The sequence below is a fragment of the Diabrotica undecimpunctata genome, chromosome 11 (genome assembly GCF_040954645.1).
Source record: "Diabrotica undecimpunctata isolate CICGRU chromosome 11, icDiaUnde3, whole genome shotgun sequence".
Lineage (NCBI taxonomy): Eukaryota > Metazoa > Arthropoda > Insecta > Coleoptera > Chrysomelidae > Diabrotica > Diabrotica undecimpunctata.
Window position 1 is genome coordinate 26,426,350 of NC_092813.1, and position 13,373 is coordinate 26,439,722.

Consider the following 13,373-nt stretch of genomic DNA (forward strand, 5'->3'; position numbering starts at 1 on the left):
TAAACCTTCGTCTAGTATGGCACCTGGAAAATAATAATCTCCTTTCCCCTTATCAAAGTGGCTTTCGAAGAATTAGATCGACGTCAGATAACCATGTTACTTCACAAACCTCAATTAATGAAGCTTTTGCAAACAACCAAAAACTGATTGCTATTTTTTTTGACATAAGCCAAGCTTTTGAGAGAACTTGGAGACACTGCATTTTGAAAAATCTAAGCGATAACGGGATTCAAGGTAACATACTAGCATTTGTAAACAATTTTTTAAATAATCGATCAATAGAAATTAGAATAAATGGCCTTAAAAGCTCAACAAGAACATTAGATAATGGAATCCCTCAAGGTTCCATCATAAGTCCAACATTATTCTTAATAGCTATTAATAGTGTTATTCATGAAATTAGAGCACCAATTAAAGCCAGTCTTTATGCTAACGACATCGTCGTTTATACTAAATCAAACAATATAAAATCGGCAACTAAAATTTTACAAAATTTTTTAACTCGGATTGAAAATTGGACGTTAAAAACTGGGTTTAACTTTTTATACACATTTATATATAAAAGCTTCAAATACTTTTACGATCTCCATAACATGTATGACATATATCTCTTGTGCCTTATATTTGTTATATTCTCTGTACCTCTACCATAATACAGCCTCTGGATAACACAAAATTGTTCTTACTGTTTCTGTTAATAGAACTATGTATGTACTACCAAACAAATGTCAATTAATTTTTTACTTATTTTCATATACACCCAGATTAAATTCAGTTTCTGCTATCCTTCATATTTAGCTAACTCAAAAATTTAGCTTTTTTAAATCTAACTATAAATTCTTTTTACTTGATATAATTATTTACGAACAAATAAGTGAAAAGTTTTTTGCTTGAAAGTAACCAACCTATTATAAAACTTCCAACATTTAGCTCTTTAGAGTGATATATGGTTTGAAAGTTCATTTAGCTCTTTGTATTAGTAAAAGATAATTTCTTTCATGTCCAAAAAGTTACATTTGCAAATCTGACATTGAAAAAGGGGGAATAAAATGCAGAAGTTAATTTTTTTCTTTATTTGTCCAAGTTTAATTTACAGATCACAAATAATGCAATGCAAGTAAGCCCATTAGTTATTAAAAATACATTGATACTCCAATATTAATATAGAAAAGAAACAAAACATATCAAAATTATTTAAGTAATGGAGTCCAAGCAGACTATTTCTTCTTTTGTGCCTTTTCTGCAGCTTTTGTGACTTTTCCGGCGCTGGGATCTTTGAAGGCAACGCTCTTGATGACTCCTACTGCAACTGTTTGCTTCATGTCACGGACAGCAAAACGTCCAAGGGGTGGGAATTCTTGGAATAATTCTACACACATGGGCTTCGTAGGTACCAAGTTGACAATGGCGGCATCACCAGATTTGATGGCTTTGGGATTTTCTTCAGTGGTTTTACCAGAACGACGGTCAACCTTTTCTTTGATTTCAGCGAATTTGCAGGCAATGTGGGCTGTGTGACAATCGAGCACAGGGGTGTATCCATTTGAGATTTTACCAGGGTGGTTGAGTACAATGACTTGGGCAGTGAAGTCTGAAGCTCCTCTGGGTGGGTTGTTCTTGGTGTCTCCAGCTACATAACCACGACGCAATTCTTTAACAGAGACGTTCTTGACGTTGAAACCAACGTTGTCACCAGGTACTGCTTCCTGGAGTGCTTCATGATGCATTTCAACAGATTTTACTTCAGTCGTCAAATTGGCTGGAGCGAAAACTACAACCATACCAGGTTTCAATACACCAGTTTCAACACGGCCTACAGGTACTGTTCCAATACCACCAATTTTGTAGACATCCTAAAACAACACATTGAAATTAGACATCTTTAAAGAAACAAAAAATTTAAAAAATGAAAAATACAACATCAGAAAAGATTAAGCCTTATGATAAAATCAAGTTTTCATTCTAGTTTGGTCATCATGAAATATATGAAAAAAGAAACAGTTAATTCATACTTACAATTACACTATGTAAATTTTGGGTAAAATCTTTTATTATATAAATAGAAAAAAAACATTAAAACAAGTGAACGGATATAAAATTTGTATCAATGAATTCTGCTTCACTTACTGATGATTGTACAATAATTTAATTGTCTAGAAAACATTTTTATGTAATTTCAATTTAAAATGTCTTATTTTTAAAAGCCAGTGAAATAATAACAAATGAAACTAACGAACACCATTTAATATACTCAAACAGTTTAATTCTAACCGATGTTGCATTAGTTATTCAAAATATGTTTCAGGAAATTAACAGATGTTCAAATTAATATTTTAAAATTTTAAGTGTTTAGCAGGTTTAGATTTGGTTACATTAGGTTTGATTAAAACTTTCATTAGGTTAAGTTTAGTCAATATAAATTAAATTTTTCAAATCAAATTGTTAGGTCTTTTAAAAGTTAAAAAAGTAGCAACAGTATACAATGTACATAAAATTTTACTTTTTGTACATATCAGCCATATTATTGTAAAACACTAAAAATCTTGATTATCTACATTAAAAAAGTTATATGATTCAAGACAATTACATATTTTTAGCTTTTCACAACAATTTTTTTGAATATTGATACTTATTACTATTACTTATTACTATTGAATACTTTTTTTGATTTTTGGACACTTACTAGTTTACAGCAAAGAAAACATTAAAATTTGAACTTTACTTTTAACAAAACTCACAAAAAATTAGGCATTTTTGAGGTATCGCTCTTAATAATTACCAAAATAATATTTTAAATACCTGGAGTGGAAGACGGAGGGGCTTCTCAGTTGGACGAGATGGGGGTAGGATAGCATCCAAAGCCTCAATCAAGCACTTTCCTTCAGCTTTACCTTCTTTACGTTTAATATTCCATCCCTTGAACCATGGCATCCTGTCAGATCCTTCTAACATGTTGTCCCCATGCCATCCTGAGATTGGCACAAACGCAACTGCATCTGGGTTATAACCAATCTTTTTGATGTACGAGGCTACTTCTTTCTTGATTTCCTCAAAACGTGATTCACTGTATGCTGGTTCAGTGGAGTCCATTTTGTTGACACCAACAATAAGTTGTTTTACACCAAGGGTTAATGCAAGAAGAGCATGTTCACGTGTTTGTCCATTCTTTGAAATACCTGCTTCGAATTCACCGGTACCAGCTGCAACAATAAGTACAGCACAGTCAGCTTGTGATGTACCAGTGATCATGTTCTTAATGAAATCTCTGTGTCCAGGAGCATCAATGATGGTTACATAGTATTTAGCTGTTTCGAATTTCCACAGAGCAATATCAATTGTAATACCACGTTCTCTCTCGGCCTTAAGTTTGTCAAGTACCCAGGCATATTTGAATGAACCTTTACCCATTTCTTGGGCTTCCTTTTCGAACTTTTCAATGGTACGTTTATCAATACCACCACATTTGTAAATTAAATGTCCAGTAGTAGTAGATTTACCAGAATCTACGTGTCCAATGACGACGATGTTAATGTGAATCTTTTCTTTACCCATTTTGATCTATAACAAAAACAGTAGTGTAAAAAATGTGAAATACTAAATTTAAAATATACATATAAACTAAAATGATTAAGACTGTTCATGGAACATAGAACAATATGAAGACCACGTTCAGGTTAACCTGAAAATTTTGCAAAATATATTTGTAGCAGCAGCACAGCAGGTGCTGTGGATATAAAAAAAACTGAATATTATGAAGAATACATGTAGAGCATGATGTGACACAAAGAACAATCTACTCTTCTACAAGAGTAGAATGAAATGAATTATCGGAATATGTGATGTGGATGAGTTATTACAAAAGATAGATTAACCGGCATTTGGAAAAATAGAAATAAGAGTAAAACAGCAAAAACAATATGGCATTAGATGTAAAATAGTTGAGAAACAAAGTTGGCAAATATAAAAAAAACTACAGGCCAATCACCCTTGTTATAATTAAAAACCAAATTTTTAAACATCACCAAAATTATTCTACAAATAATTTAAATAATTTTCACTAAAAAACTGGCTGAGTAAAACAATAAAGCCGACAACAGGTGGATATCCTGCACATGTATGACCTGAAGAACATGATCATCTCATGTAGATCCTATCTTTATGATAAATGTAATATTATAACCGACAAATTATCCTAAATTTTATAAAAGAATTAATATTTGTAAAGAAAATCTAATAATAAATTCAATTTAAACCAATTAAACCATATGGCCGCCATTACCAAAGTACAATGTACACGTGGTGAGTAAAGGTTTTTGCTAAATTTCTCAAAAAATACATATAATTAGAATATAAATAATATATAAAAGCTTGTACTTACTGTTTGGAAATAAAGTAAATGCAAGTCTTCGAAATTAAACTTAGAATAACAGGAACACTACTTGGGATGTAACAACAGGCACGAGGTCCACACCGTACGACGAGCAAACTAAAAAGGAAGATAATCTCAACATGCGCTCTGTCTTCACTTTTCATTCCTTCTGGGGGTTGGAAGTTTGACATCACTTCCTTTTTACTAGCGGCATCTACCGATAAGTTTAAAATTTCGCGCCATTATACGAATAATTAGGATGAAAAGGATCCAAATAAGGATAAATTAATTGTTTAGGACATTATCAAGATGGTAATGATGGTATTTGAAATTTTGCAATAATATCGATAGATGAACTGAGCAAGAAAGAGAGCACCTCATGAACTACGCAACACCTAAAACAGAAGACAAAAGTTAATGGTTTCAGATGCTAGGAGAAATATTTTATTTATAAAAGGTAATATTTAATCTAGATGTATAGATGTAAGATATATATATATATATATATATATATATATATATATATATATATATATATATATATATTATGAGTAAATTCAGGCAATTTATACAATACAGTATTTTTAAAAGCTAATAAAATATATGCAAAATGTCACAAAATTTAGAATGATAATTATATTTGACTTTCATTAAAGTATTCCAACTCGATATAATTGTTTGAGGTCATATATTTCTATCGAATATTTAGCTGCACAACTAGTTTTAGTTGGTCGGAACTGTTTGGAAGTGAAATTCGTTATCTGGGTGCACTATTATTCCATATAACGGATCTTTTAATTTTAGATGAGTTATATGACCGTCGTAGGTATTAAAAAGTATTGTGTTTAAAAATGACATTATCACTATAATAAATAGCTAATAAATAAACATAAATTGAAATTACATCAAAATAGAATCTATTGTAACATCACGTCCTCTCTCAGAATATATACCTTTCTGCGCTTTTGTAGGATTACCTTTAAAATAATTGATAAATATTATATGAATATAATTAGAGGAATACAAATTAATCATTTACTTAATTCCGACATTATGCAATATTACGCAGTTTAATAATTCATTTAGGTCTTGTCAATTTTACAAATAAATAGAATTTCTGGAAACAAAGATTAATTTTGTTTTTTATTTATAATATAGATATGATGAATATCCTTATTCGATAAAATGGATAATGGATAATAATAGATATTGAATAATTTCGTTTAAAAATTACTGACATATTGCGCAATACCATACATTATTCATAAAAATACCTACATGATGCACAAAAATCAGTTTTACTTTTTAAATAATAACACGGATGAGAAACACTATTACCATTAGTATTATTATTGTTTTCGTGTTAATGTACTCTCAAATTTAAAATAAGTAGTGCGTCTAGGGTTAAGATTTGCACTGTTGTCTCCATGCTATCCGGTCTTGTGTTAGATTTCGTGCACTTTCCCATGTCAATCCTTTCTTCTCAACTTCTTTTCTGATTTCGTCTACCCACCTAACTCTTGGTCTTCCTCGTTTGTTTTTCCCTTGCATTCTCGTTTCAAACACTCGTTTTGTTAATCTTTCATTCGACATTCTACACACGTGCCCGAACCATCTTAGTTGCCCCTCTACTATTTTTTCGTTTATTGGTTCTAGTTTTAGGTTTTGTCTGATTGTTTCGTTTCGTATTTTGTCTACACCTAACGGTAGAAAGTCTTAGGACTAAGTAAGTAAGTGCGTCTAGGAGTTTAGCATGTTTTAAAAATATAAATGTCTAAAGATTTATTTTTAGTTCACTAGACCATAGAAGATATAAAAAGGATTTTTTAGCGGCAAACAAATTTGTCGTTAAATTGTTAAATTTAATATAAAGTGACTTTCGTGTTTAAGGCAAACGCAGAATATCTACAAATCGAGATGTTCAATATACCTACTTACAATAAAATTCCACGATAATTCGCATGGTACTCTGGTAGTAGGACCAAATTAGAACTACATTTAAAAGAAAACCAAATCACAAGATAGACAGGCATGTAAGGATTAAATGAAAATATGTTTTCAAAATAGAATGAATGTGATATGAAAAGAAGGAAACCAATAATGTATTAAGTTGACCATAATACATAAATGAATTTTTAGGATTTACTTGCATCAACCCTACAAAGGTTTCAGATTGGACAGTAAAAAGAACAGATCAAATTATCGCTTAAAAGGCAAAAACAATTTATAAGTGTAAAATATGTACCAATACTTAAAATTTGTAAAAGTGAGGAATAAGTTTAAGTGACGTTTCATAAAAATCTTCTATAATGCTGTGAGAATTCTTGCTTAAAAAAACATTTATTCGTAGTGTGGGCTTTCACGATAGTTGTTTTGTAAAGATACATGCGTCTCAGATTTATAGGCTGCACTCTGGAATTACTTCTTTGCGTTTTGTTCACAACAGTGGTAGACATTATCGAAGGCGATGAGGCAACAGTCGTAACTAGTAGTGACATCTTCAAAAAAACTTCCAAGCAGGTTTTTTAGTCTCAATTAAAATTTTTTCTAATCCACGACCCTTCGTACACTGCTCCCTTATTTGAGGGCCTATAAATAGACCCTCTTTTATTTTAGCTTTACTGATTGTAGTAATTTGTTCTTCGGGTACAATGATTGACTTTATCTACTTTAAAGACTACTCATGATTGACTACTTTATCCATCTCCTTAATAAAATTTTTCATTTATCCTAGTCAAAGTGATGTTAATGACCAGTGGCGAACCCGGAATATATTGATTAAAATTTAAAAATCAAAATAAAATAAATCTACTTTACAAAATGTAATAAAATGGAAATTGTAGAAAGACGTTTTTTTGAATAAAATCTAGTATGTTCTTAATAACGAAAATAAGGAAGTCTGGGTTAAAAAAATCCATTTTATTTTAAATTGATCTTATATTAAATAATTATAAACAGTAACATAATATTTAATATTTGGTGAAAGTCTCATTATTGTCAATACAGAATTGCAATCTTTTGTTCATAGATAGCAACAATCTCCTCATGCTATATTCAACAAGCTTCTCCCATGACCTGTTGAATTGCTTCCCATAGTTCAATTCTGTTTCGTGGCTTAAGGTTTCTTTCATTTAATATTTTTGTCCGCCTACACATTTTCGATGGGGTTAAGGTCTAGACTCTGGAAAGGCCACGGAAGAACATTAACATGAGTTTCTTTCAACCATTCACGAACAATTCTACTAGTATGCACCTATGTAGTATGGAAAATTGTCATGTTGGAAGATGGAGTTGTTATTGGTTAATCTCTGGATCACTGATGGCAACATTATGTTCTCAAGAATATGTTTTCTATGAACCTATGATTTCTCGGAGCATAAACTATTCGACAACTATTATATGATTGAAACACTTTTTCACAAGAAAATCCAACGTTACACCAACAATTGTCTTCACGGTTTATGAATTCACTACAAATCGCAATTCGTCTTCCCTTGTGATCCACAGCCAAAAAAAAAGTTTCCTTGCAGCTGTACAAATTATCAATTCACTTGCTTTAATCCCTCTACGTGCAGTGCGAATGCAGCCCGGAAACGCTGTCTCTTCGTTAGCTCTTCGAGCTGTGGCAAAAGGATCTCTCAGATAATCTATTAACACCTCATCTTGTTGCTCTGTGGAGATCGTCTGCACCCTTGAACCGCTTAACCGTACTATAAAGTGAAAATGATCCCATCGTTGTTTGATTTTCCATATATACATATGGCTCACGTTTAAATCTGCAGTAACTTGCCTTAGTGAGCAATCTTCTTCGAGTTTGACAATTGCTCTGGTTTTTTCGCGCCTTATTCAAATGCATTCTATGCATTTTGGATGTGTTTAATAGCTTTTTATTTTATTTTTCAATACGTGAGTGAAAGTGAAAGAACAATTTACAGATTTTTAAAAGAAAGGAAAGAAGGAACCATTACTGGAGGAAACGCCCTTCGGAGAAAAGTTCATTTGTTCTTTTTAAACAAGGAGATTCCTACATTGGATACAATATTAATAGGCAATAAGAGATAATAATTTTCTTCACTTTGGCCGAGATAAGTTATGGAAATTACTTAAAGAAATCGGTTTATACTATAAAAATCAAAGAAAAAATCCTATATTGAACGATATAGAAGAGATTGTTTGTTGGCGAAGGAAATATTTGAGAACGACAAAAAGATTTAGATTAGAATGAAGGTGCATTTTCTTTTAGATGAAATCTGACTTTTAGATGAAATCTCCCTACAGGGTTGAAAATTAATAATCACGCACATTGGCAGCGAATATGGTTGTGTGGAGAATGGTTTATTTGAGTTCGTTTCAAAATCCAATAAAGATTACCACGACAAAATGAACTCCGATATTTTTAAGGATTACTTTTCTCATGTATTGAATTTTCTACCAAATAATGCTGTCAGTATAATATATTAGAATGAAAAATCAACAAGCAAATTTAACATTTTTTAACATATATGCCCCTACTGAGAATGCTTCTGAAGAAGAAAAGAATGAATTCTATGAGAAACTTGAAGAATTGTACGAAGAAATACCAAAGAACGACATACTAATCCTGTTAGGAGACTTCAACGCAAAGATAGGGAAAGAAGACACGAACAGAGAAATCGCAGGAAAAGAAACGATCCATCAAAATACGAATAACAATGGCAGGAGAATATGTAGTCTAGCAGCAGCAACCAATACTTTTATTATTAGCACTCAATTCAAGCACAAAAAAGAGCACAAAGTAACGTGGCTAATACCTGGAACAACAGACGGAAACCAAATAGACCACATCCTAATCTCAAAAAAATGGAGAACAATTTTACAGAATGTAAGGTCTTCCAGGGAAGCCAATGCTGATTTGGATCACATTTTGGTGATAAGCGACATGAAATTGAAGATACTTACAGATAAAAACGACAAAGAAAAGAAAGAGGAGGAATCGGTCGAAACCAAATACAGATAATGCAAACAGAAAATTCTGCACTAAATTGGAAGAAAAACTACTAGTCCTAAAACCATCGAACGTAGATAAAACATGGGAAGACATAAAAGATAGTATCTTAATAACAGCAGAGGAGACGATAGGACTAATGGAAGACAATAAAAGAAAGGATTGGTACGATGAAGAATGCGAGCAAGCTAGTAAAGATAAGGACAAAGCAAGACACAGGTGGGTGACCACACGGAAACAAGAAGATCTCCTACACTATAAAGAGAAGAAGAAAGAGTCAGACAAATGCTGCAAAACAAAAAAGAAGAAATGGATCGAAGAATTACTGCAGGAACTCGAAGCCAATAGTAATGGCAATGCAAGACTATACAAATACATAAAATCACAGAAAAAAAAGTGATACCGGCAAATATTGGAAAAATGGAATGAGAAACACACTATAGAAAACTGTTTAAAAACAAAGACGATGCTGAAAACGCAGAAAATGAAGAAAAAACAGAAAATAGGAATGGAGAACAATCAGAGCCTTCCTCATACAGCGAAGTATTGGCGACCATAAACAGATTAAAGACAAGGAAAGCAGCAGGACCAGACGACATTATAAATGAGTTCTTCAAGAAAGGGGGAGAGGAACTAGCCCACAGAATCCACAACCTAATAGAATGAATATGGGAAGAAGAATGCATGCCGAACGACTGGAATTATGGTCTGATAACACCAATCCCCAAAAAAAGGCGACAAGACGAAATGCAATAACTACAGGGGAATCACGTTATTAAATACAATGTTCAAAATATTAACTAATTTTATCAGACAAAGAATAGAAAAAGAAACTAGAACAAAAATAGGTGAGTACCAACATGGATTCAGAGAAGGTAAGTCAACAATAGATGCAATACACATTGTAACGCAAATCGTCGAAAAAAGTTACGAGCACGGAATAGATCTACATATACTGTTTATTGACTACAAGCAAGCTTTTGACAGTGTAATAAGGGAGGAACTAATTAAGGATATGAATCAATTAGGCATCCAAGAAAAACTAATAAGTCTCACGAAAATCACGATGAAGGAATCCAAGGTACGAATCTTAACAAGGGAAGGCCCGTCAGATGAAGTACAAATGGAGGTAGGTGTCAAACAAGGAGACTCCCTGTCAACAACATTATTTAACATTGCCATAGAAGGAAGAACAGCCAAAATTATGGGAACGATTATCGAATCTTCAGCCCAACTGATAGCGTATGCAGACGATATTGCACTGGTTACTAGAGATTTAAAACCCATGCAGAACATAATATTAATACTAGATAAAGAAGCAAAGAAGAGAGGGCTAGTAACAAACCAAAGCAAAACGAAATACCTCAAGTGTTCAAGAGAGAATATGAACATAGAGAAAGAAATTAAGCTTGGTGCATATACATTTGAAAGAGTACACCGTTTCAAATACCTGAGAGTGATCGTGAATGACAGAAATGATAGAACGGATGAAATAAATGAACGCATCCTACTGGGTAATAAAACCTACTGGAACTACCAAAAATTCCTGAAAGAAAAGCACATTAGTAAGAAAACCAAATTAAAAATTTACAAGACTGCAATCAGGCCAGTAATCACCTATGGTGCAGAGACGATGTGCCTAACACAAAAAGATCAAATGAGGTTGGAAATTCTAGAGAGAAAGATAATTCGACGAATAATGGGACCGGTGAGAATAAGTGTAAGCGAATTTAGAAGATTGACCAATGAAGAAATTAAAGAAGTCATCGAGGGTGAAGACATAATCAAGTTCGTGAAGACGCAAAGGCTCAGGTGGCTGGGACACACAGAAAGAGCTAACCCAGACTCTACGCTAAAGCGAATAACTGGATGGAGACCAACAACAAAGAGAACAAAGGGGAGACCCAAAACAAGATGGAGAGATCAAGTCTTAGGAGACATAAAGAAGCTGAGAATCTACAATTGGAAGGAGCGCTATAATAATAAAAAAAAACAACAGCGGACTGATTCTCCGCAATAAATTAATCAGAGAGCCCAAAAGGGCGGCAAACACTCCGCCAGGAGTGAATAAGCCATGCATGAATGCTGTCAGTGTTTTCGATAACGCGAGCTATCACTCAAAATTAGTGGAAAAGACCGACGCACAGTGAGGCGAAAAAGCGAAAAACTGCTTAAAAATAATTTTTTTCATATATTCAATAAATTCATGATTCGTAAATTGGCATAGGTCTGCCTTTTAGGCAATCAGAACTGGAATTTTATACAAAGCTAACAGTAGCCTTTAGAAGGTGAAGAAACATGAGAGAGTGAATTTGAAAAAAAGTTAAGAAACTGTCTAATTCTTTTTTAATATTAAAAGCAGATATAATAATTTCTGTCGTGTCCTACGTTAGTTACAGAAGGAAAAAATTAATAATTTAATATTTAAACCGAAAATCGCTTTTGATCAGCCCAGAAAAGGTTTCTCAGAAAATTCAAGGTTTTTTTTCAAAGTCCCTACAAAAAAATATATTTTTTAAAATACATATTAATTAGTCCTCGAGGGTCTGAATAAAGATCCTGAAAGGGAATTGGCTGAGTAAACCTGCGAACTTTGGATGTCGAGTCCAAACAAATCGAAAAAGCTCGCTCGATACTCTAGTCGTCAGATACGAAAACGCCAGTGAACCTTTAAAAATCATCATCAAATTATGCTGAGAATATCAATTTTGAGTTCGCAAAAAATATGCAAAAAAGTATCTATATATATATATATATATATATATATATATATATATATATATATATATATATATATATATATATATATCTTCTTCTTAGTCGTTAACCTGATGCAGGTATCGTGATATCATGAAGCTATTAACTAAATTTCCCAATGTTCCTCCACGTTTTTCTATCTTCTGCCATTCTAGCACATTCTGACAATGGAGCGCCAATGGTAGCAACAATATGGTCCGTGTATATATATATATATATATATATATATATATATATATACTACGTTCTTGAACCGTACTATATTTAATATAAAATTAATATAAAACTAGTTTTTCTTGGGTATAGGTTCAATAAATTATATTACATGTGGAATTTTCCATAGAAATCAACGTTTCGGTAGAAAACCCTTGCCTTTGTCAAGATTCTAAAATGTAATAAAATTAAAATAATAAAATCTTTGTTCTGAATCTTGTACATTTTAGAATCTTGACAATGGTTTCCTGCTGAAACGTTGATTTCCAAATAAAATCTAGTTCCACATGTAATATAATTTATTGAACCTAAAACCAAGAAAAACTAATTTTATATATATATATATATATATATATATATATATATATATATATATATATATATATATATATATATATATATATATATAAATATATATATATATATATATATATATATATATATATATATATATATATATATATATATATATATATATATATATATATATATGATATTTTTAAAGTTTTTCACAATTTTTTTTTCTTATCGGAAAAATCGTTTGAAAATTTTTGGAAAAAAATCATGATATAACTGACAGAAAATCGAAAGGATTCTACAAATTAGATTTTACCTCAAAAAATTACGAAAATTTTCATTTACGGAAATTTTTTTGGAAAATTTTGAGGAAAACTACTTGACGCTTTTCAGAATAGTAACAGAAGTAAGCATACAAATTTTCAAATCAATCGGTATAAAAATATCATAATAAAATCAGTTTAAAAATTGTTACCGAGACCTAAAATGGGCAGGCAAGTGGTACATTCGACCCCGTTTTATGGCTCTCTGTACCAACCCAGCTGTCCGCTCTTTTGGATTTAGAGTTTTTGGGGGCTAAATAATGAGCCATGAAAATGGCGGACATATTACTTACCGCTAATTTTTCCCCAAAAAATTGCAATTTCACCCCTGTCCGCCACCCCTTATGTATCCACTCTCGCGTCCGCCCTTTGGGATTTCGTCTAGTTATACCAAGATCTTACTCTGGGCAAATTTTCAGCCATATTATCG

At 32.0% G+C, this 13,373-nt stretch overlaps 1 protein-coding gene across 1 annotated transcript; it reads right to left on the reverse strand.

Moving 5' to 3' along the window:
* Positions 1–1,058: 1,058 nt before the first annotated feature.
* LOC140452888 (elongation factor 1-alpha-like) lies at positions 1,059–4,534 on the reverse strand. Its single transcript, XM_072547222.1, has 3 exons — positions 4,379–4,534; positions 2,800–3,558; positions 1,059–1,853 (listed from the first exon to the last, which is right to left on the reverse strand). Exons 2-3 carry the CDS (start codon positions 3,550–3,552, stop codon positions 1,218–1,220), a joined length of 1,389 nt encoding a protein of 462 aa, XP_072403323.1. The 5' UTR covers positions 3,553–3,558; positions 4,379–4,534; the 3' UTR covers positions 1,059–1,217.
* Between the last annotated feature and the right edge of the window lie 8,839 nt (positions 4,535–13,373).

Bases quoted from the DNA above. Each gene is read 5' to 3' on its own strand.
- LOC140452888 (XM_072547222.1), bottom strand. From the start codon at position 3,552: ATGGGTAAAGAAAAGATTCACATTAACATCGTCGTCATTGGACACGTA. The intron at 1,854-2,799 runs GTATTTAAAATA...GTGTTGTTTTAG, and splicing joins CCCTCCGTCTTCCACTCCAG to GATGTCTACAAAATTGGTGG.